Source organism: Trachypithecus francoisi, unplaced genomic scaffold (genome assembly GCF_009764315.1).
Source record: "Trachypithecus francoisi isolate TF-2019V2 unplaced genomic scaffold, Tfra_2.0 Lachesis_group11, whole genome shotgun sequence".
In the NCBI taxonomy this organism is placed as follows: domain Eukaryota; kingdom Metazoa; phylum Chordata; class Mammalia; order Primates; family Cercopithecidae; genus Trachypithecus; species Trachypithecus francoisi.
In genome coordinates this window covers 2,284,982-2,308,777 of record NW_022681456.1, presented here as the reverse complement: position 1 = coordinate 2,308,777, position 23,796 = coordinate 2,284,982, and the positions used below count along the sequence as shown (strand labels likewise).

Genomic DNA, 23,796 nt, shown 5'->3' with positions numbered 1-23,796 from the left:
ATTATATTTTTCTGGACTTATGAGATAATAGAGAAAATTTAAAATTCATCCCCACTGATGGTCCTAAAGAATTGAGAATATCAGTCAACCATAGCAGTGTTTCTTCTGCTTGGAAGTTCAAGGCTGGCTTAGAATTCATTGTGTCTTCTCCTTATCCTGGATACAGAATGTAAATTTAAGTGGGTATGAAGCTTTAATGATATCTGAAAATGCAATCACCTTGTTTATCATTATTGTGGAATATAATAAATTCCTCTTCAAAGGTTTTAGCCTGTAAATTATTTAGTACAATGAGTTCTGTAAACTCCTCTCCAAAGAACCAATGTATCCGTATGTTCAGCTCCCCTGTTCTTTGTTCTTCATTTTAATGTTTAACTTCCTTGTTCTCTTCGTCTGCTTGCCCCTAGTTTTAATAAACAACCCCCTCCTAGCCTCTATCACCTGCTCTGACCTTAGTCATCCTTGTCCCCTGCTCTGACCTTAGTCATCCTTGGTGAACTCTTCTGTTCTTAGTCATCCTGAGTCACCTGTTCTGTAACCATCCTTCTCGCCAAACTACTCCCCTGCCACTCCGACTCATTCCCCTGCTCTCTTTAAAATAGCCAATCAGAATTAGCTTAGACTGTGCAGTCCAACCCCAGCCAATAGAGGAATCACACAGCAGAAGGGGCTACCTGTGTCAGGGATAAGAACCCCTTCCCCTCCCTCTTCCAGGTGTACTCTCAGCGTGACTCCATCCATGAGACACACCCTTCCATAGTAGTAAATTGCCTTGCTGAGAAAATGTATGCTCGAGTGCTATTTATTTTGTGGCACCAAAAATTTATTTCTAACAATTATGCAAAGTTTAAGTTCAGAAATAAGCTATCCTAGGCCAGGCGCACTGGCTCATGCCTGTAATCCCAGCACTTTGGGAGGCCGAGGCGGGTGGATCATGAGGTCAGGAGTTCAAGACCAGCCTGGCCAAGATGGTGAAACCCCATCTTTACTGAAAATACAAAAATTAGCTGGGCATGGTGGCAGGCGCCTGTAATCCCAGCTACTCGGGAGGCTGAGGCAGGAGAACTGGTTGAACCCAGGTGGCAGAGGTTGCAGTGAGCAGAGATTATGCCATTGCATTCCAGCCTGGGCAATAGAGTGAGATTCCATTTCAAAAAAATAAATAAATAAATAAATAAAAGAAAGAAGCTATCCTTTTTAAAGATGAGGCCGAATACATTATCTGGAAATAGCTTTCAAAATACGGTATCACTTGCTGTATCAGGTTCGTATGCCTGCTGTCAGAAATTGCTGCAAAGTTAATGGCCTAAAGCAACACAGATTTGTCATCTTGCAGTTGCGGGGGTCAGACGTCAGGTGCAGGCATCCGTGGAGTGAAGGGGGCTGCTTTCTGCCACCTCCCAGGAAGAATTCATTTCCCTGCCTTTCCTGGCCTCCAGAGGTGCCCGCATTTCCTAGCTCCTGACCCACCCTTCGTCTTCAGCGCTGGTAGCACAGCACCACTCTGACCCTTCTCCATGCACCTTTTTCTCTGACCACAGTCAGAAACAGGCTCCACTTTTGAGGAGTCAACTGATTAGACAGAGTAGAGTTGCACTGTCCAGGATCATCTCCCCATCTGAAAATCTGTACCTTTCATGCAAATGCAAATTCTCTCTCGCCACGGAAGGGGACACTGACACTTCCCAGTGGCCAGGGCAGGGACCTCCTTGTGGCCATTATTCACCAACCACAGTTTTCAGAGCATTATTTCGTGTATCAGTTTATGTGAATGAGAAGGAAACAGCATGAAACTCTTCACACACCTTGACTTTTGTTTAAATTGTTTATTTATTTACTTATTTATAGAGGCTGGTCTCAAACTCCTGGGCTCAAGTGATCCTCCCACCTTGGCCTCCCAAAATACTGGGATTACACGCATGAGCCACCACACCCAGGGACTTTCCACGTTAACCAATCAAATATTTTCTATTTATTTTAAATATAATTTAGAAATGGAAACCACGGTGTGACACCATTTTCCCAACTTCTAGTGAAAACAGAAATAGAAAACACACACTTTCAGTTGGGCGTCGTGACTCATGCCTATAATTCCAGCTACTCAGGAGTCTCAGGTGGGAGGATCCCCTGAGCCCAGGAGTTTCAGGGATGACTGGGCAACATAGTGAGATCCTATATCTATTAAAAAAAACATAAAAGGCCAGGCACTGTGGCTCACACCTGTAATCCCAGCACTTTGGGAGGCCAAGGCGAGAGGATCACTTGAGGTCAGGAGTTCAAGACCAGCCTGGCCAACATGGCAAAACCCCGTCTCTACTAAAAATACAAAAAGATTAGCCGGGCATGGTGATGGGTGCCTGTAATCCCAGCTACTTGGGAGGCTGAGGCAGGAGAATTGCTTGAACCCACGAGGCAGAGGTTGCAGTGAGCCAAAATCGCACCAATGCACTCTAGCCTGGGTGACAGAGCAAGACTACGTCTCAAAAAAAAAAAAAAAAAAAAACACCTCTTTGACCTAGCAGGTCCCCTTTAGGAATCTAAAGATCCATAAAATAAAAGCCCCAGTGTGCAAATATATATGTTTAAGGATATTAACTGCTGCATTGTTTTCGTGAGAAAGTGAGCTAGAAAAGCCTGAAGGTCTATTGGTAGTAGAAGGTTTAAATGAGTAACTTGGGCTTCAGCAGTGCAGTGACTCTTGTGTATGGCAGAGAGTCCTATCAGACGAGCCAGCAGTGCTGCGGCTTCCCCACCTCCACCCAGGTGAGGTCATGTACCAGGCTCCTGAAGCACAATGTGGGGACTCCCAGGGGAAAGTGGCCATCCGGCTAGCCTTCAACTCGTACCCTGGTTCTGAAGTTCTGAACTATTCTACCAAAGTATATTCTGAATGTATGTATAAGCAAATATAATATATTTACATGTGTATGTAAATACACATATATTTATTTTATTTTGTTTTGTTTTTTGAAGTGGAGTCTCCCTCTGTCACCCAGGCTGGAGTGCAGTGGCATGATCTCGGCTCACTGCAACCTCCTCCTCCTGGGTTCAAACGATTCTCGTGCCTCAGCCTCCTGAGTAGCTGGGACTACAGGAGCATGCCACAATACCTGGCTAATTTTTGTATTTTTAGTAGAGACAGAGTTTCACCATGTTGGCCAGGCTGGTCTCGAACTCCTGACCTCAGGTGATCTGCCCTCCTAAACCTTCCAAACTGCTGTGATTGTAAGTGTGATCCACCGTGCCCGGCCAATATACATATATTTATTTATTTATTTTTGTGGTGGAGTCTCGCTTTGTTGCCCAGGCTGGAGTGCAGTGGTACGGCCTTGGCTCACTGCAACCTCTGCCTCCCATGCTCAAGCAATTCTCCTGCCTCACCCTTGCAAGTAGCTGGGATTACAGGCACGTACCACCACACCTGGCTAATTTTTGTATTTTTAGTACAGACAGGGTTTCACCATGTCGGCCAGGCTGGTCTCAAACTCCTGACCTCAAGTGGTCCACCTGCCTTGGCGTCCCAAAGTGCTGGGATTATAGGCGTGAGCCACCGTGTGCCTGGCCACTATATACATATTTCTAAAACCTGTGCTGTGGGTTGAATTGTGTCCTCTCAAAGATGTGTTGAAGTTCTTCTCCCCTGTACCTGTGAATGTGGCATATTTTGGAAATAGGGTCTTTACAGAGGTAATCGAGTTAAGATGAGGTAATCAGGGTGGACCCTAATCTGGTGTATGGAGTCCTTCTAAGGAAAGAGACAGAGCTACACAGAGACAGAGACACCTCACACGCACAGGAGACAGGGAGACACTCAGGGAGAAGACCGCCATGCGACTGCAGTGATGGGTCTACAAGCTGAGGAGACCAAGGGTTGTCCGCAATGCCAGAGGCTAAGAGAAAGGTAAGGACAGAGTCTCCCCTCGAGATGCCAGAGGGCCACGGCCCTGCCCACATCTCAATTTCGGGCTTCTATCCTCCTGAACTGTGAAAGAATAAATTTCTGTTATTTTAAGGCACCAGTGTGTGGTATTTTGCTATGGCAGCCCCGGGAAGGTGATGGCACCCTATGATTATCTTATGAATAGCACAGTTATGTTGCACTGGGTGTTGGTATATCTTAGAAGAGTCAACTTATTAAAAGCAAGCATTCAAAATGGTCCACAATTTTGAAACCCTAAATATAATACTGAAAATTTAACTATATAGTGGAAAATGTAATAGGTATATTTTGAAACTCTATGTCTGTGAAGTGTCCCAGGCATCTCTCAACCTTTGAGAAGTTCTATAATATTCTTATGTTTTCTTACGTTTTTTTCTGTCCTCCTTAATTAGACTAGATTCTCCTAAAGTGACAGGTAACACCGAGTGAAAGACATTACTGGCTGGGTGCCATGGCTCATGCCTGTAATTCCAGCACTTTGGGAGGCTGAGGAGGTTGAATTCCTTGAGGTCAGGAGTTCGAGATCAGCCTGGCCAACGTGGTGAAACCCCATCTCTACTAAAAATACAAAAATTAGCCAAGCATGGTGGCAGATACCTGTAATCCCAGCTACTGAGGAGGCTGAGGCAAGAAAATCGCTTGAACCCAGGAGAGGGAGGTTGCAGTGAACCAAGATTGTGCCACTGCCCTCCAGCCTGGGTGACGAAGTGAGACTCCATCTCAAAATAAAAAATAAATAAAAAGACGTTACCGTTGTCCCTAACAGGAACGATTGTCGTATTCCGTTTAGGCTGTTATAACAGAATACCATAGACGGAGTGGCTTATCAACAATAGAAACTCCTTTCTCGTACTTCTGGAGGCTAGCAAGTCCAAGATCAAGGCACCAGCACATAGGGTGTCTGCAGAGGACCCACTGTCTGGTTCAAAGATGATACCTTCTGGTTCATAGACTTTTCACTGTTATAGTCTCCACTGGATTTGATAAATTGAAAACAGTGAATTATAGATTATATCATTCATAGATGTATTGTTAAACATACTTTAAAAGATTACCAAAAACAGTGATATGTGGAAATAGTCAAAGAACCCAGAAAAATACACCCAATAAATGAATTAATAATAGTTTATTTAACAACATATACAGAAATAAAAGTACTAGCCATGAAAACACACAAAGTTGTAAATTATATCGTCACATGCACAAAATTAAGAATTTTTTTTTTTTTTTTTTTTTTTTTTTTTTTTTTTTTTTTGAGACAGAATCTGCTCTGTCGCCCAGGCTGGAGTGCAGTGGTGCGATCTTGGCTCATTGCAACCTCTGCCTCCCGGGTTCAAGCGATTCCCCTGCCTCAGCCTCCCGAGTAGCTAGGACTACAGCCGTGCACCACCTCGCCCAGCTAATTTTTGTATTTTTAGTAGAGATGGGGTGTCACTGTGTTGGCCAAGATGGTCTCAATCTCTTGACCTTGTGATCTGCCCACTGCGGCCTCCCAAAGTGCTGGGATTACAGGTGTAAGCCACTGCGCCCAGCCAAAATTAAGAATTTTAAATATTCATTCATTGACAAGGTTTTGCCATGTTGCCCAGGCTGGTCTTGAACTCAGGTAGTAGAAGGGGTGAGGGAGCTCCCTGGGGTCCCTTTGTCAAAGGCACTAATCCTATTCATGAAGGCTCCACCCTCCTGACCTAATCACCTTTCAAAGGTCCTACCTCCTAGTACCATCACCTTCAGGGTTAGGATCAGAACAGATGAGTTTTGGGGGAGGAAACATTCAGACCACAGCAGAGGCTCCTTGCCCTCACCCTCACCCCAAGCTTCCACAACAACAAAGCCAGCATGTTCGCCCCTTTGCACCTGGCTGAGCCCTCCTCTTCCTCTCATGTGTGCAACTGCCTCAGCCGAGTTCCTTGTCCTTGGACAGCTCCAGGCAGTCTCTCGCCTTGGGGCCTTTGCACTTGCCCCTCCCTCTTGCTGGAATTCTCTTCCTCCAAATATCTGCATGGCTCCTTCCCTCACCTTCTGTGGGTCTCTGCTCAAACATCAGTGTCTTAGGGAAGGTCTCTTGGCCACCTGACCTGCACAACCACCTCCTTCCTTTGACCTTCTGTATGTTTTTCGTTTGTTTGTTTTCAGATGGAGTCTCCCTCTGTTGCCCAGGCTGGAGTGCAGTGGTGCAATCTCAACTCACTGCAACCTCCGCCTCCTGGGTTCAAGCAATTCTCCCGCCTCAGCCTCCTGAGTAGATGGGATTACGGGGGCTCGCCACCATGTCTAGCTAGTTTTTGTATTTTTAGTAGAAACGGGGTTTCACCATGTTGGCCAGGCTGGTCTTGAACTCCTGACCTCAGGTTATCCACCCGCCTCGACCTCCCAAAGTGCTGGGATTACAGGCATGAGCCACTGTACCCGGCCTGTATGTTCTTTTTTATACATAGTCTCACTCTCTGTCACTCAGGCTAGAGTGCAGTGGCGTGATCTCAGCTCACTGCAACCTCCACCTTGCAGGCTCAAGCAGCTCTCCTGTCTCAGCCTCCCGAGTAGTTGGGACTACAGGTACGCACCACCACGCCCAGCGAATTTTTGCATATATTGTAAAGATAGGGTTTCACCAGCCCAGGCTGGTTACTAACTCCTGGCCTCAAGTGATCCACCCACCTCAGCCTCCCAAAGTGCTGAGATTACAGTTGTGAGACTGGCCTGTATTTTCCTTAGCTGCTTTATTTTTTACCTTAGTAATTATCACTACTTCATAGATGTTACTTAATTCTCAGGTTCATTTTTCTCTCTGTTTTACTCAATGTCCCAGTCCCTGGAGAGTGCCTGCTACACAGCAGATGCTCAATAAATATTAGGTAGGTGAACTAATACATCTGCGCATTTTTCATCCCTCTGTCTTAGACTCAGTAGAGTTTCGTAACTCAAACAATTCAGGGCTCAGGAAGATAAGCAAACACGCAGCACAAGCTGAGCATCAGATGACAAGGGGCGAATGGTTTGAGGCCTGCGTCTGTCTGAGATTTAACAGGGAATGGCGGGCTGGGGGCAATGGCAGCTGGCAGCATTTGCCCCGTCTGTACGGGGCAGTGGCTATATACCTCCAGAAGGTTGTAGCCACACAAGAAATGAGGCTCAATGCCTCCCAATCTTATGATGATTTTCAAAGGAATCCAGATACCTGGATTTTATGTGAAATATCCTTTTCTTTCATATTAGTTATCTATTACTGTGTAACAAAGTGCTCTAAACGTTAATGGCTTGAACAACAATTAACCCTTTTTATCTCAGTTTCTGGGTGACTTCACTGGATCCAGGTCTCATGAAATTTGCAGGTAAGATGTCAGCTAAGGCTATACAGTCACCTGAAGGCTTGACCAGTGCTGGAAGATTTGACTTCAGGATGGCGCGCTCATGTGGCTCGCAGGTTTTCTGGTTTGTTTTGCTTTGCTTTGTCTTTTTGAGACCAGGTCTCTCTCTGTTGCTCAGGATGGAGGGCAGTGGCAGGATCACAGCGCACCACAGGCTTGATGTCCTGGGCCCGAGCACTACTCTGGCCTCAGCCTCCTGGGTAGCTGGGACTATAGACATAGGCCATCATGCCCAGTTACATATTTTTTTTTTTTTTTTTTGAGACGGAGTCTCGCTCTGTCACCCAGGCTGGAGTGCAGTGGCGCGATCTCAGCTCACTGCAAGCTCCGCCTCCTGGGTTCACGCCATTCTCCTGCCTCAGCCTCCGGAGTAGCTGGGACTACAGGCGCCCGCCACCACGCCTGGCTAATTTTTTTGTATTTTTTAGTAGAGACGGGGGTTCACCGTGTTAGCCAGGATGGTCTCGATCTCCTGACCTCGTGATCCGCCCGTCTCGGCCTCCCAAAGTGCTGGGATTACAGGCTTGAGCCACCACGCCCGGCCACCCAGCTACATATTTTTATTTTTTGTAGAGACAGGGTCTCACTATGTTGTCCTGGCTGGACTCAAACTCCTGGGTTCAAGTAATTCTCCTGCTTTGGCCTCCCAAAGTGCTGGGATTACAGGGATGAGCCACCACACTGGCTGGCTGGCAGGTTTATAGAGGCTCTTCGCAGGGGGCTTCAGATTTTTGTCACAAGAACCTGTCCATAGGACTGTGTTAGTCCTTATAACACGGTGACCGGGTCCTCACAGAGTCGGTGATTCTGGCCACGGAGCCTCCGTGACCTGGTTTCCAAAGTAACGCACTGTCCATCACGACATATTCCGCTTGTAAGTCGCTAAGTCCAGCCCACACTCAGGGAGACATTCATCAGAATCAACCTTTTCAATGGAGGGGGATCAGAGAATTTCTACCCATAAAACCATCCAATCTTAAAATGCTGTCAGTGAGTTCAGACGGAAAGCATGTCTGACTCACGCCAGCACAGGTGAGACCACACCCTTGAAGGTTCTGTTACATATGGGCCACCAGAGAGTACACTCAGCACTATTCTCATCTTTCTTTCTTTTTTATTTTTTAAATATTTAAAGTTTGTTTTTACTTTTTTAATTAAAAAAAAAAAATTATAGGCTGGGCACAGTGACTCATGCCTGTAATCCCAGCACTTTGGGAGGCCGAGGTAGGGGGATCACCTGCGGTCAGGGGTTCGAGACCAGCATGGCCAACCAACATGGTGAAACCCCGTCTCTACTAAAAATACAAAAATTAGCCGGGCGTGGTGGCACATACCTGTAGTCCCAGCTATTCCAGAGGCTGAGGCAGGAGAATCACTAGAACCTAGGAGGTGGAGGTTGCAGTGAGCTGAGATTATGCCAGTATACACCAGCCTGGGTGATACAATGAGACTCTGTCTAAAAAAAAAAATAAAATAAAAATTTTAAAGATTATAAACAATTCAGTTTAAAATTTTTATTAAAAATTTAAGGGACAGGCACGGTGTCTCACGCCTGTAATCCCAGCACTTTCGGATGCCCAGGCAGGAGGATCATGAGGTCAGCAGATCAAGACCATCCTGGGTAACACGGTGAAACCCTGTCTCTACTAAAAATACAAAAAATTAGCCGGGCGTGGTAACGGGTGCTTGTAGTCCCAGCTACTCAGGACGCTGAGGCAGGAGAATGGCGTGAACCTGGAAGGCAGAGCTTGCAGTGAGCCAAGATGGTGCTACTGCACTCCAGCCTGGGCAACAGGGCGAGACTCTATCTCAAAAAACAAACAACAACAACAAAAAGACCGTAAAATTATAGGGATGGGACCTCACTATGTTGCCCAAGTTGGCTTTGAACCCCTGGATTCAAGTGATCCTCCCACCTCAGCTTCCCAAAGTGCTGGGATTACAGGCATAAGTCACTGTGTCCAGCCTTTATTTTATTTTATTTATTTATTTTTGAGATGGAGTTTCACACTCTCACCCAGGCTGGAGTGCAGTGGTGCCATCTTGGCTCACTGCAAGCTCTGCCTCCTGGGTTCACGCCATTCTCCTGCCTCAGCCTCCCTAGTAGCTGGGACTACAGGCTCCCGCCACCACCTCTGGCTAATTTTTTGTATTTTTAGTAGAGATGGAGTTTCACCGTGTTAGCCAGGATGGTCTCAATCTCCCGACCTCGTGATCCACCTGTCTCAGCCTCCCAAAGTGCTGGCATTACAGGTGTGAGCCACTGAACCCAGCCAGTCTTTATATTTAAATTTAAAAAAAAAATTTTTTTTTGAGTTACGGTCATGCTCTGTCACTCAGGCTGGAGTGCAGTGTATGCACAGAGTAGTCTTTGCCATGAAGTACCATTATTAACATTCAATAGGCCTGCATATTTATTATTCTTGTTTATTTTTATTTATTTATTTATTTTGATAGAGTCTTGCTCTGTCGCCCAGGCTGGAGTGCAGTGGCTCGATCTCAGCTCATTGCAACCTCCGCCTCCCGGGTACCTCCTGGGTTCGAGCAATTCTTCTGCCTCAGCCTCCGGAGTAACTGGGATTACAGGCACCTGCCACCACACCCGGCTAATTTTTTGTATTTTTGGTAGAGATGGGGTTTCACCATTTTCGCCAGGCTGGTCTCAAACCCCTGACCTCAGATGATCCACTTGCCTTAGCCTCCCAAAGTGCTGGTATTACAAGCGTAAGCCACCATGCCTGGCCTATTATTCTTATTAGAATATAAAACTGCTGTGTCTCATTCCTCTTTCTGTATTCAGAAGGGGTCGAGTCATTCATTCACCCAGGAGGCAAACACCTGTGATCCAAGCTACTCGAGAAGCTAAGACAAGAGGTTCATTTGAGCCCAGGAATTCGAGGCTGCAGTGAGCTATGATCATGCCACTGTACTCCAGCCCAGGCAACAGAGCAAGACTGTGTCTCTAAAAAACAAAAACAAAACAAAAAAAGAGTAATTCATTCAATATTTCAATAAATATTGTTTAAGCATACATTATGTGACAGGTGCTGCACTAGATACTTCGAATGTCATGACATGGTATGCCACTTATTTTAGTGAAGGAAAGACAGACTGAAAAACGAGCATGTAAGTAATTAAGCAATATGTTCTCAATAAGTGCTCTGAAGTAAAGAAAATGGGTGCTGAGGTGGAGAAAGCCTGGGGGTGGTCAAGGGCCTGAAAGGTGAGAAGGAGCCAGCCAGGCTAAGATGGGTGGGGAAGAGCATTTTGTTTATTTGAAACAGGGTCTTGCTCTGTTGCCCAGGCTGGAGGGCAGTGGCACGATCATGGATCACTGTAGCCTCCACCTGCCAGGCTGAAGTGATCCTCCTGCCTCAGCCTCCCAAGTAGCTGGGATTACAGGCATGTGCCATTACACCTGGCTGGCCAATTTTTGTATTTTTAGTAGAGACGGGGTTTCACCATATTGGCCAGGCTGGTCTTGAACTCCTAACCTCAAGTGATCTGCCTGCCTTGGCCTCCCAAAGTGCTGGCATTACAGGCATGAGCCACCGCGCCCAGCCAAGGGAATATAATTTTAAACAGAGGGACCAATAAGTGCAAAGGCCCTGTGGCAGGAACAAATTTGACTGGGGTAAGATACAGAAAGTCCTGTAAGGCTATAGGGAGAGAGGCAGGAGACGAGGTAGGAGAGGCAGGCATGAGCTAGAGCCCATAGTACCTCCCTGGCTACAGATTTCACGGATCTAAGTGAGACAGATAAAAAACTACTACAGGGTTTTATGAGTGGAGGAGGATGATCTGATATATACAAATTTTTTTTAGTAGAGACAGGATTTCACTATGTTGACCAGGCTGGTCTTGAACTCCTGGCCTTGTGATCCACCTGCCTTGACCTCCCAAAGTGCTGGAATTACAGGTGTGAGCCACCACGCCCAGCCTCTGACATGGTTTTAAAAGATCACTCTGGGCCACGTGCAGTGGCTCACGCCTGTTATCTCAATACTTTGAGAAGTTAAGGCAGGAAAATTATTTGGGGCCAGAAGTTTGAGACAAGCCTGGGCAATGTAGCAAGACCCCATCTCTACAAAAAAGAAAAAAAATTGCTGGGTGTGGTGGTGCGTGCCTGTATTCCCAGCTACTCGGAGGGCTGAGGTGGGAGGATTACTTGACACTAGGAGCTCAAGGTTGCAGAGTCATGATCTCGCCACTGCACTCCAACCCTGGTGACAGAGAAATACCCCGTCACTGCAAAACAAACAAAATCCACCCTGTGCCTCCTGATCAGAGACACTAAGAAGGACACAACATCACTTTTGTGGTTTTCCTACCCAAACAGCATAGCCTGTATCTAATCATGAGGAATTATCAGAGAAATCCAAACGAAAGGACAGCCTACAAAATAACCGGCCTTTAAAATACTCTGCAAGGCCAGGCACGGCGGCTCACGCCTATAATCCCAGCACCGTAGGGTGCCCAGGTGGGTGGATCCCCTGAGGTCAGGAGTTTGAGAGCAGCCTGGCCAACATGGTGAAAACCCATCTCTACAACAAACACAAAAATTAGCCAGGTGTAGTAGCAGGCACCTGTAATCCCAGCTACTCAGGAGGCTGAGGCAGAAGAATCACTTGAACCTGTGAGGCAGAGGTTGCAGTGAGCTGGAATCACGCCACTGCACTCCAGCCTGGTGACAGAGCGAGACTCCGTCTTGGGGAAAAAAAAAATACTCAGCCGGGCGCAGTGGCTCATGCCTGAATCCCAGCACTCTGGGAGGCCGAGGAGGGCAGATCATGAGGTCAAGAGATCGAGACAATCCTGACCAACATGGTACATGGTGAAACCCCGTCTCTACTAAAAATACAAACATTAAGTGGGCATGGGGGCGTGCGCCTGTAATCCCAGCTACTCAGGAGGCTGAAGCAGGAGAATTGCCAAAACTCGGGAGGTGGAGATTGCAGTGAGCCAAGATCACGCCACTGCACTCCAGCCTGGCAACTGAGCAAGACTCCATCTCAAATAAAAACTCTGCAAAAGCATCAAGGTCATGAAAGATAAGGAAAGACTGAAGGACTTGCAGATGGAAAGAGACTAAGGAGGCTGACAAGCGAACATTCCATGCAGTCATGGACTGGATCCTAAACCAGACAGATGGCATCAGTGAGACAACGAACAGTTGAGGGTCGAGACGAGAGAATCAAATTACAGCAATGTGAACTGCCCGATTTCGATAAGTGCACAGTGGTTATGGAACAGAATGTCCTTGGTTTTAAGAAATACGTTGAAGGGCATCTTGTTTGCTACTTACCTCAAACATTTCAGAGAAAAAAAGTCATATATATACACACACCTAAATATGTCTTTATAAAATCACATACGGGTATATAGGTGAGATCAGCTGGGGCAACATAGTGAGACCCCATTGCTACAATAAAATTAAAAAAAAAAATTAGCAGGGCCTGGTGGCACATGCCTATAGTCCCAGCTAGTTAGCAGGCTGAGGTGGGAGGATGACTTGAGGCCAGGAGTTCCAGGCTGTAGTGAGCTAGGATTGGGCCACTATGCTCCAGCCTGTGTGACAGAGACCCTGTCTCTAAAAAACACTAGAGACTAAGGAGGCCTGAGAAACAAGCTAAAAGCGTAACATGCAATCCTGGACTGGATTCTTGTAGGGGAAAAACGCCAAGAGGTAGAGACACTGATGTTCTCATCACCCAGAATTGTACAAATGGTTAATATATTGTCACCTTGCTTTGATTACCCTTTTTAAAATAAATTTTCTTTCTTGTTTTTTTTAGAGACATGGGTTTCGCCATGTTGCCCAGGCTGGTCCTAAACTCCTGGCTCAAGGGATCCATCTGCCTCGGCCTCCCAAAGTGCTGGGATTACAGGCGTGAGTCACCGCACCCAGTCTGATTACCGTTTTGAAAAAAGAAATGGAACATGGCAGGTAAGGTTAAAGTCTTCTGTGACCTCTCTCCCCAGTTCCATCACATCCCCATGTATGGAGAGAGAGACAGGGAGGAGAGGGAATGACAGAGACAAATGAAAAAACAAGTCATGTTAAGATTTAGGGAAAACAGAAGGAAGGGTATGTTGAAATTCCTTGTACTATTTTTGCAACCTTTTGGTAGGTCTGCATATATTTGGTAAGTCTGCGTATTTGGCTGCAATTTTTTAAACTACAGTTTAAGCACAGGTTTGCAATTCATGTTGGATGGCAAAGACAAGTTTAAGTATCTCTATAAACTGCAAAGCCATTGATAATCAGAGGAGTTTTTAGCAGAGAAAACAACACCTAAAACAATTTCAGGCTGGGCGCGGTGGCTCACGCCTGTAATCCCAGCACTTTGGGAGGCCGAGGCAGGTGGATCACGAGGTCAAGAGATCCAGATCATCCTGGCTAACACGGTGAAACCCCGTCTCTACTAAAAGTACAAAAAATTGGCCGGGCGCGGTGGCTCAAGCCTGTAATCCCAGCACTTTGGGAGGCCGAGACGGGCGGATCACGAGGTCAGGAGATCGAGACCATCCTGGCTAACACGGTGAAACCCCGTCTCTACTAAAAAATACAAAAAACTAGCTGCACGAGGTGGTGGGCGCCTGTAGTCCCAGCTACTCAGGAGGCTGAGGCAGGAGAATGAAACCCGGGGGGGCGGAGCTTGCAGTGAGCTGAGATCCGGCCACTGCACTCCAGCCTGGGCAACTCCGTCTCAAAAAAAAAAAGAAGCAAAACACAACAATTTCTGTATATTTTCCTGTTTTCACTCTGCTCCTTAAGGTGGTCTCTGTTTTTGAGATGGGTCTCAAATGCCAAGGCTGGCGTGCAGTAGCTATTCACAAGTGGGATCATAGCTCACTACAGCCTTCTGACCGCAAGCAATCCTCCCCTCTCAGCCTCCATAGTCGCTGGGACAACAGGTGCATGCCACCACATCCGGTAAGATGATCTTTAGAAATTTCCGAGCTTGGGCTGGCTAATAACACTCACAGCTCAGATATCACACCAGAGCCCCATTTAAAAGGCCAGGTGCTAGAACAACTAATACTCTCGGTTTGACATATTTCCACTTGGCACTTTTGTAGGGGAAAAAATGCCAAAAGGTATACACACGGGTGTTCCAACATCCAGAACTGTACAGTGGTTAATATATTGTCACCTTTGCTTTATCTTTTTAAAAAAATTTTTCTAATTAATTAAAAAAAAATTGTCATCCTTGGCTGGACACGGTAGTTCACGCCTGTAATCTCAGCACTTTGGGAGGCTGAGGCGGGCAGCTCACCTGAGGTCAGGAGTTCGAGACAGGCCTGGCAAATATGGCAAAACCCCATCTCTACTAAAATTACAAAAATTGGCTGGGCGTGGTGGCGGGGGCATGTAAACCCGGCTACTCAGGAGGCTGAGGCAGAGAATGAAACCCGGGGGGGCGGAGCTTGCAGTGAGCTGAGATCCGGCCACTGCACTCCAGCCTGGGCAACTCCGTCTCAAAAAAAAAAAGAAGCAAAACACAACAATTCTGTATATTTTCCTGTTTTCACTCTGCTCCTTAAGGTGGTCTCTGTTTTTGAGATGGGTCTCAAATGCCAAGGCTGGCGTGCAGTAGCTATTCACAAGTGGGATCATAGCTCACTACAGCCTTCTGACCGCAAGCAATCCTCCCCTCTCAGCCTCCATAGTCGCTGGGACAACAGGTGCATGCCACCACATCCGGTAAGATGATCTTTAGAAATTTCCGAGCTTGGGCTGGCTAATAACACTCACAGCTCAGATATCACACCAGAGCCCCATTTAAAAGGCCAGGTGCTAGAACAACTAATACTCTCGGTTTGACATATTTCCACTTGGCACTTTTGTAGGGGAAAAAAATGCCAAAAGGTATACACACGGGTGTTCCAACATCCAGAACTGTACAGTGGTTAATATATTGTCACCTTTGCTTTATCTTTTTAAAAAAATTTTTCTAATTAATTAAAAAAAAATTGTCATCCTTGGCTGGACACGGTAGTTCACGCCTGTAATCTCAGCACTTTGGGAGGCTGAGGCGGGCAGCTCACCTGAGGTCAGGAGTTCGAGACAGGCCTGGCAAATATGGCAAAACCCCATCTCTACTAAAATTACAAAAATTGGCCGGGCGTGGTGGCGGGGGCATGTAAACCCGGCTACTCAGGAGGCTGAGGCAGGAGAATCGCTTGAATCCGGGACACAGAGCTTGCAGTGAAATGAGATCATGCCACTGCACTGCAGCCTGGGCAACAAGAGCGAGACTCTGTCTCAAAAAAAAAAAAAAAAAAAAAGAAAAAAAGTAAAAGAAAACCTGTCATCCTTGCGCAGGGGGCATGCTAATCTTCTCTGTATCATTCCAATTTTGGTATACGTGCTGCCGAAGTGACCGCTCGATTACCTATTCCAATATAATGAAACCCCGTCTCTACTAAAAATAAAAATAAAAAAATAAAAAAAATTAGCCGGCTGTGGTGGCGCATGCCTGTAATGCCAGCTACTCAACAAGCTGAGGCAGGAGAATCGCTTGAACCTGGGAGGCGGAAGTTGCAGTGAGCCGAGATCACACCAGTGCACTCCAGCCTGAGCGACAGAGTGAGGCTCTGTCTCAAAAAAAAAAAGAAAGAAAAATAAAAAACAAGAGAAACAGAACATTGCAAGTAAAGTTAAAGTCTTCTTTGACTCCTCTTCTCAGTTCCATCACACTCCTTTCTACCCTTTCTTGAAGCAATAACCATCAGGATATGGTATGTATATCCTTGCAATAAAAAAAAACATATATCCAATAGCCAATATGCTTTTGTGTATTTGTAAAAAAACTTACATAAATGACATTATACTATATATATAATCCCTCTAGATAAAGTTACATATAGTGTTAGGCTTTATGTAATAATTTTGAAAACAGGGTCTTACTGTGTCTCCCAGGCTGGGAGCTCCTGGGTTTAAGGAATCCTCCTACGTCCGGCTCCCAAAGTGCTGGGATTACAGATGGCCTAGAGTTTATAAAGCTATTATCACCTCTTTCTTCTTTTCTCAACATTATCCTTTTGACGTCTATCTAAACCTGTTGAAACAGATGACCGTCAATCCTTTTAAATGTTATACAGCATTAAATGTTGGGCACATGTGTGAGGCATGAGTTTAACTCTCGGGCCTCTCCCTAGAAATGGAAATCCAGGGTCACAAGCAATGGGCATTCCCGTTTTACTGTGAGATTCTATTCTGCTCTCCCGCCAGCAGCGTCTGAGAGGTGCTTGGCGTTCCCCTGCGGGTTCTGGGGGAGCTCGGACTTGCGTTCCCAAGCAGGCCGGTTCTCGTCCCCATCGTGACCAATTTGCGTCACTAGGGTTCCCAGCGGACTCGCCTGCAAGTGTGCTCAGGACTGCAGGGCGGACTCCTCGGTTACCGGGGCTCTTTCTCCATGCTGGACTCTTCTAAGGCGCTTGACTGCGCTGAATTGAGCCTTTATCCATCCGTCTGCATGTCGGCAGGGGCGCCCAGGAAGTCGGGGTCGCTCTAGCTCAACCTTGTTTGGACTCTAACAGCTTCAGGCCAACACGGGGCTGGGAAGCTGAGCACTTACTCCATCCCCGTTCGTAACTAGGGCTGGAAGACGCGCCCAGACTGCAAACAAAATTTCATCATTTTGTTTGTAGGACGCAGCGGCCAAGGCTGCCAACCTATGAAACGCTTTGAGAAGCTGGGCGCTTTGGGAGGCCGAGGCGGGTGGATCCCCTGAAGGCAGCCTGGGAGACATAGTGAGATACTGTCTCTAAATATTTAAAAAAAAAAAATTAACCTGGATGTGGTGCGCGCCTGTAGTCCCAGCTAATTGGGAGGCTGAGGCGGGAGGATCGTTCGAGCCTGGGAGTTCGAGACCAGCCTGGGCAACATAGCGAGGCTCCGTCTCTTAAAAAAAATAAGTAGCCGTTTGTCAGGGTGGGCGCATCCCTCTCTGGTTCGTCGCTCTCCAATTGGCCCTGGTCCTGGGGGCGTGAAGGCTACGATCTGGAGAGACAGAGCCGCGGGCTGACTCTGGAGGCCCAGCCTAGGATCCCTTCATTCATTCATCCGTTCTGTCACTCACCCGTCCTGCGCGCACGCGAGCGCCACCCTAAGCCCCAGGACCCCAAGAACCCCCACCCCACGGGGCACAGACAAGGACAGGCTGGCCAGCGCCTGGAAGCCGCGTGCCTGACCACGTCTGCCCGAGCGAGTACCGACTCCCACCAAGACGCAGCACCGCCGCGACGGTCCGGCCGCGCCCAACGTCTCCCGCCCAGGGGCGCACCGCCTCCCTTTCAGCGCATGCGCGCCCGGGAGCCCGCCCTGGGCGTCGGCGCACGTGGCCCCCACGGGCCGGCATGCGTGCGCGCTCCCGGCTCGCCCTCCCACGCGGTCCATCGCGCCTCCCGCCCCACCCTAAGCGCAGCGCCGGCCGGAGCGGCCGACTGAACCAGGTTGCGTTAGCGCGCGCGCACGCGCGGGACACGTGGGCGGGCGCCGTGCCGTTGCCCCGCCCCTTGTCAACCCCGCCCCCGCCGGCCCCGCCCCTGCCCGCGCGCCGGCGTCGGCTGCGTCTCCGGCGTTTGAATTGCGCTTCCGCCATCTTTCCAGCCTCAGTCGGACGGGCGCGGAGACGCTTCTGGAAGGTAGTGAGACGCGGCGGGCCGGGCGGGGGCAGGGCCGGGCGGGGACAGGGGCGGCGGCGGCGGGATAGAGGCCGGAGCCGGGTTCAGGGCCGGGGCAGGTGGCGGGCCCAGGGACAGCGGGCGGCTGTGAGTAGGTGGGTGGCGCGGGCCGGCCGAGCCGGGGCAGGAGACGGGCATGGGGTCGGCGCCCGCCCTGGCGAACCCCTGTTTCATCCTCGGCTCTCATTCCCGTCCGGGTCTCAGTCCCTTCCCTATCCCGACTCCTTCGTCCGCCGTTCCCCGCGCCCCGCCGCCCCGGATGCCGGCCCCGCCCGCCGCCTTCCCGCTCCCAGGCCCGGCCGCCATGGCGCCGCGGGCGGGAGGCCTTTGTGGGGCGGGCACGTGGGGCGCTGGGGGCGCGGGAGCGGGGCCGCCATGGGCTGCGGGGCCGCGCGAGCGCTCGCCTCCGTCCTCTGCCTCTGCAGGAACGCCGCGATGGCTGCGCAGGGAGAGCCCCAGGTCCAGTTCAAAGTAGGTAACCCTGCGGGGCGGGAGGCGGCCGAGTCCGACCGCGTGCGACTCGCGGGTCCCTCCTCCCGGGCCCACGATGGCTGCAACGGGGCCTCGCATCCGTATTCTTTGTTTTAAGTGAGCCTGTGATGGTTAAAGTTCCGTGACTGTGGGATCTTAAGAGGTGAAGTGTTTTGGGTTTACTTCCAAATGTGTTCTCCAACAGCTTGTATTGGTTGGTGATGGTGGTACTGGAAAAACGACCTTCGTGAAACGTCATTTGACTGGTGAATTTGAGAAGAAGTATGTAGGTATGTGCAGGAAAACGTTGCTTGTGGAAATACGTGAGAAATGGGTAAAGTCATCCACTCAATCACGTCGTTTCCGTTTTAGCCACCTTGGGCGTTGAGGTTCATCCCCTAGTGTTCCACACCAACAGAGGACCTATTAAATTCAATGTATGGGACACAGCCGGCCAGGAGAAATTCGGCGGGCTGAGAGATGGCTATTATATCCAAGGTAGGCATTTGTAACTTGCTGAACGGTTTTTGGGAGGTTTTGTGTACTTCAGGTTTGAAGGTTATAGAAAATCAGGTCTGTTCCAACAAATAGTGCTTAATACTGTAATGGGAATTGTGTCATTTCTGGGTTAAAAAGAGACATGTGGACTTCAGGGAGTTGACCACCATTTTGGTGGCAGAGGAGAAAATTTTATGAAAGTTGCACGCTGTGTCATGCTAGGCATGGTTTAGAAAAACCTATGACTTACACTGGAACTTATAAGTCATTTAAAACAATAATAACAGGCTGTTAGAGCAGTTTCAGTATTTGAAAACTTAGGTTCTTATATGTATTTTGGTGTGGCGATCAATGAATGTTTCTACTCCATTACAAAACAACACCAGATACTAGACCAGAGGAGATAGGAGGTCTTAACACGTGTTATACAAGACTAGCCGATTTCTTGTTAAATTGTTTGTAGTAAGTTGTGCAGAGTATTTTTCTCAAATAGTTTGATTTAAAAATTGCAAGGAAAATGTTCATTGTACCAAAGAGAGAGGAATAAACAAAATACTCATCTCTCCTGGAACCTCATGTATCTGGAATCATTCCATGCCTTTTGCTTTCCTTGAACGTGTACAAATACAAGAATTTCCCCCCCAAAAAATCCTTTAACCAAAAAGTTGTCGTTTCTTGCCTTATTAACTGTACCATAGTTATTTCTGCAAGTGACTATATAGACTTTATCTGGGTTATTTATTTAATTTTTTTTTGAGACAGGGTCTTGCTCTGTTGCCCAACCTGGAGTGCCGCTTCTGCCTCCTAAGCCTCAGCCTCCTGAGTAGCTGGGACTACAGGCACGTGCCACTATGCCTGACTAATTTTTGTATTTTTTTTGTAGGGATGGGGATTCACCATGTTGCCCATGCTGGTCTGGAACTCATGAGCTCAGGTGATCCACCCACCTCAGCCTCTCAAAGTGCTGGGATTACAGGCATGAGCCACATCGCTTGGCCTATCTGGAGTTTTTAAGATAGGAATGATATTTCCTAGTATAGTTGGCCATTTAAAGATCTTCTGAAGAATATATTTCCAGGCCCTACCCTCAGAATATGGCAGCTTGGTTCTCCAGAATCTCACTTGGCGTTAATTACTTCAGATAGTGTTTTTGGGATGAGGGGAGTATTAATGGTGAAGTTTATCAGGGAGATTTGATAGGGTCAGCTCATCTTTCTTAGGAAGAGTTCTGTGTTAATGTTCTTAGAATTGAAAGAGACTTTGAAAGTGAGGGGAGAGATCTAGGTGCCTCGTTGAGGTCTAAGACTGTAACTAGTTGAATCCTAGTCTGCGGTTCTTAGCATTCTTCACTTGTGTGGTAAACTGAGGGTACTAATTATCACAACTGTTTCTTTCAGCCCAGTGTGCCATCATAATGTTTGACGTAACATCGAGAGTTACTTACAAGAATGTCCCTAACTGGCATAGAGATCTGGTACGAGTGTGTGAAAATATCCCCATTGTGTTGTGTGGCAACAAAGTGGATATTAAGGACAGGAAAGTGAAGGCGAAATCCATTGTCTTCCACCGAAAGAAGAATCTTCAGGTGTGTAAAATTAAAAGTTCCTGAGTTATTTCTCTTAGCGGAGATTACGTAAGACCATGAAATTGGCCAGTGTCTATTATATATGTAAATGATTTTTTTTTCTCCCAAGATGGAGTCCCGCTCTGTCCCCCAGGCTGGAGTGCAGTGACGCAATCTGGGCGCGCTGCGACCTCCGCCTCCCGGGTTCAAGCAGTTCTCCTGTCTCAGCTTCCCTAGTAGCTGGATTAAAGGCATGTACCACCACACCTGGCTAATTTTTGTACTTTATTTTTCAGTAGAGACGGGGTTTCACTATGTTGGTCAGGCTGATCTCCAACTCCTGACCTTAAGTGATCCACTTGCCTCGGCCTCCTGAGGTGCGGGGATTACAGGCGTGAGCCACTGTGCCGGCCGGAAATAATTTTGTCTTTTTTATACTATTGTTTTTAAAGAATGATAGAGATGGGGTTTCACTGTTGTCTGGGTTGGTCAACTGAAGTATGTGTGTGTATTTATATATTCTTTGTTTTTTGAGACAGGGTCTTGCCTTGTTGCCCTGGCGGGAGTGCAGTGTCATGAGCATAGCTCACTGCAGCCTTGAACCCCTGGGCTCAAGCAGTCCTCCCACTTCAGCCTTCTGAGTAGCTGGGACCACAGGCACTCAAGACCAAGACCATGCCCACCTAATTTGTTTTTTTGTAGAGATGGGGTCTTGCTCTGTTGCCCAGGCCTGATCTTGTACTATTGGCCTCAGGCAATCCTCCCACCTCAGCCCCCCAAAGTGCTGGGATTACAGGCATGAGCCACCATGCCTTGCCAAGAATCTTAACATTTTCTTATCTTGCAATGTCCTAGAAAAATCGTCATCTTAATGAATTTTAAAAAGTAAAATTATTTTCTTTTAAACAGTACTACGACATTTCTGCCAAAAGTAACTACAACTTTGAAAAGCCCTTCCTCTGGCTTGCTAGGAAGCTCATTGGAGACCCTAACTTGGAATTTGTTGCCATGCCTGCTCTTGCCCCACCGGAAGTTGTCATGGACCCAGCTTTGGCAGCACAGTATGAGCACGACTTAGAGGTATTGTGGCCATTTTGCTGTCTAAGCTGTTGCATTTGGCTTGTATATTCCTGGCAGTTTTGATCTAGAGTGTTAACATTTTTCATCTCCTCCTCTAGGTTGCTCAGACAACTGCTCTCCCGGATGAGGATGATGACCTGTGAGAATGGAGCTGGAGCCCAGCGTCAGAAGTCTAGTTTTATAGGCAGCTGTCCTGTGATGTCAGCGGTGCAGCGTGTGTGCCACCTCATTATTATCTAGCTAAGCGGAACATGTGCTTCATCTGTGGGATGCTGAAGGAGATGAGTGGGCTTCGGAGTGAATGTGGCAGTTTAAAAAATACCTTCATTGTTTGGACCTGCATATTTAGCTGTTTTGGAACGCAGTTGATTCCTTGAGTTTCAAATATAAGACTGCTACAGTCACATCACAATATTCAGTGGTGAAATCTTGTTTGTTACTGTCATTCCCATTCCTTTTCGTTTAGAATCAGAATAAAGTTGTATTTCAAATATCTAAGCAAGTGAACTCATCCCTTGTTTATAAATAGCATTTGGAAACCACTAAAGTAGGGAAATTATATGCCATGTTAATATTTGAATTGCCTTGCTATTATCGCTTAATTTGAAATCTATTGGGTTAATTTCTCCCTATGTCTACTTTTTATTTTTGTACATTTGAGCCATGTCACACAAACTGATTATGGCAGGTCAGCAGTAGTATTCTATTTGGTTAGAAGGGTCACATGGTGTAAATATTAGTGCAGTTAAGCTAAAGCAATGTTTGCTCCACCTTCATTTTGGCTAGGTAGGGTCACCTAGGGAAGAACTTGCTCAAAATTTGTGACCTGTCAGAATAAAAATAATGTGGTTTGTATATATCAAATAGATATTTTAAGGGTAATACTTTTGTTTTATGGCAAAAGTAATCATGTTTTAATGTAGAACTTCAAACAGGATGGAATATCAGTGGATGGCAGGAGCTTGGGAATTCTTGCTGTTAAAGACAAGTACAAATTTTGCACTTTTTGTTTGAATGTTAGATGCTTAGTGTAAAGTTGATACACAAGGAAAATGGTCCATGTTTACCCACGGTTTTCAGGTACTCCTGGACTTTAAAGATGTCTTGGACGTTACGTTCTTAAGCAGTACACACTACACCGTTTGATTTTTTTCTTTTCTTTTCCCCCTCCTGAGGATTTTTTTGTAGGGCAGCACAGCAGAGCAGGACATGGATGAAATACTAGGAATACGCATAGTGGGGTAGTGTGGGGGCTTCTCAGCAATGGAGAACAGTTGGTGAAACCTTTATTTTTGTCAAACTAAGCATTTAATTTATCTTGTATATTTTCCACATTTAAAAATGAATTAGGTCTCTATCCTAATTAGGATTTGATCCCTTCAACACGATTCTTGTAGCAGTTAGGAATCTTAAGAGCTATTTTTTTTTCATACAATTACTATAGTCCAGTTTACCAAAGTTTTCTTTAGATGTCTGATTATCTTGAGATGATTACTTACCTTAAAAGGTATAGAAAGGATCACTTAGATATATGGAAAAATGAAATAAGGGTGAAGCTGAATGAAATTCTTACTGTATTAACTGGCAACAGTTGAGTTTCTTAAGATCTGAATTGCTGTGTGTGTAACGCTGTATTCAGAACCAGTTTCTAACCAGCCTGTGAGATGGGAAGTTTTTTTCCCATAATTGGGATGAAACCTTTCATTCAGATATTTTGAATTGAAGGTGTATGTGTTGTTTGTAACCTTGTGTAGATTGCAAGTGGTGTTGACATTCTGGATCTTCTATGTAACAGTTGAAATTTGGAAGTGACGTCGCTTACCTGTCTAACATGGTGTGGGAGAGAATTTACAAGTCATTTATTGAAAGAATAATTGTTGCAAAATATATTGCTTCGACTTTGCCTGGATTTTTTGAATCATCTGTAGTAGTTGCTTTAGGGAATACTGACTAGTTAGAGATTATTATCTTTTATGTGGGGGGTGGGGTGGGGAAGGGGTCAGTTCTCTCCAGATTGTACATATGGGAAAAGTTGGCTCTCCATTTTTTGAAATGTAATGAAATGTAATACGAAGTTACTGCAAACTAGTAATAGCTTATTCGAGCAAAGTCATTAAGAAAAAGCCTAGTTAACGCATGGGTCTTGTGTGGATATAATGTGAAACATTGGTAAATCGGGTAAA

At 46.8% G+C, this 23,796-nt stretch overlaps 1 protein-coding gene and 1 non-coding gene across 3 annotated transcripts; one reads left to right on the top strand and one right to left on the bottom strand.

Annotated features, from left to right (window-relative positions):
* Window positions 1–15,592: 15,592 nt before the first annotated feature.
* LOC117091147 lies at window positions 15,593–15,699 on the bottom strand. The gene has a single exon (XR_004440268.1). It is a non-coding gene; the product is annotated as a U6 spliceosomal RNA (small nuclear RNA).
* A 2,014-nt stretch (window positions 15,700–17,713) lies between these two features.
* On the top strand, window positions 17,714–23,516 carry RAN (RAN, member RAS oncogene family). 2 transcript variants are annotated; one of them, XM_033220089.1, is made up of 7 exons: window positions 17,714–17,961; window positions 18,426–18,471; window positions 18,677–18,761; window positions 18,844–18,969; window positions 20,367–20,554; window positions 21,443–21,613; window positions 21,712–23,516. In XM_033220089.1, the coding sequence occupies exons 2-7, from the start codon at window positions 18,436–18,438 to the stop codon at window positions 21,754–21,756; spliced, it is 651 nt and encodes a 216-aa protein (XP_033075980.1). In that variant the 5' UTR covers window positions 17,714–17,961; window positions 18,426–18,435; the 3' UTR covers window positions 21,757–23,516. The 2 variants fall into 2 exon arrangements, with proteins under 2 accessions (XP_033075980.1, XP_033075979.1); XM_033220088.1 differs by lacking the exon at window positions 18,426–18,471 and having other exon boundaries at window positions 17,834–17,961.
* Window positions 23,517–23,796: the final 280 nt, after the last annotated feature.

Excerpts from the sequence above, each read along its gene's own strand:
- RAN (XM_033220089.1), top strand. The coding sequence starts at position 18,436 with ATGGCTGCGCAGGGAGAGCCCCAGGTCCAGTTCAAA. Across the intron at positions 18,762-18,843 it reads ATTTGAGAAGAAGTATGTAG|CCACCTTGGGCGTTGAGGTT; the intron begins GTATGTGCAGGA and ends TTTCCGTTTTAG. Across the intron at positions 20,555-21,442 it reads ACCGAAAGAAGAATCTTCAG|TACTACGACATTTCTGCCAA; the intron begins GTGTGTAAAATT and ends TCTTTTAAACAG.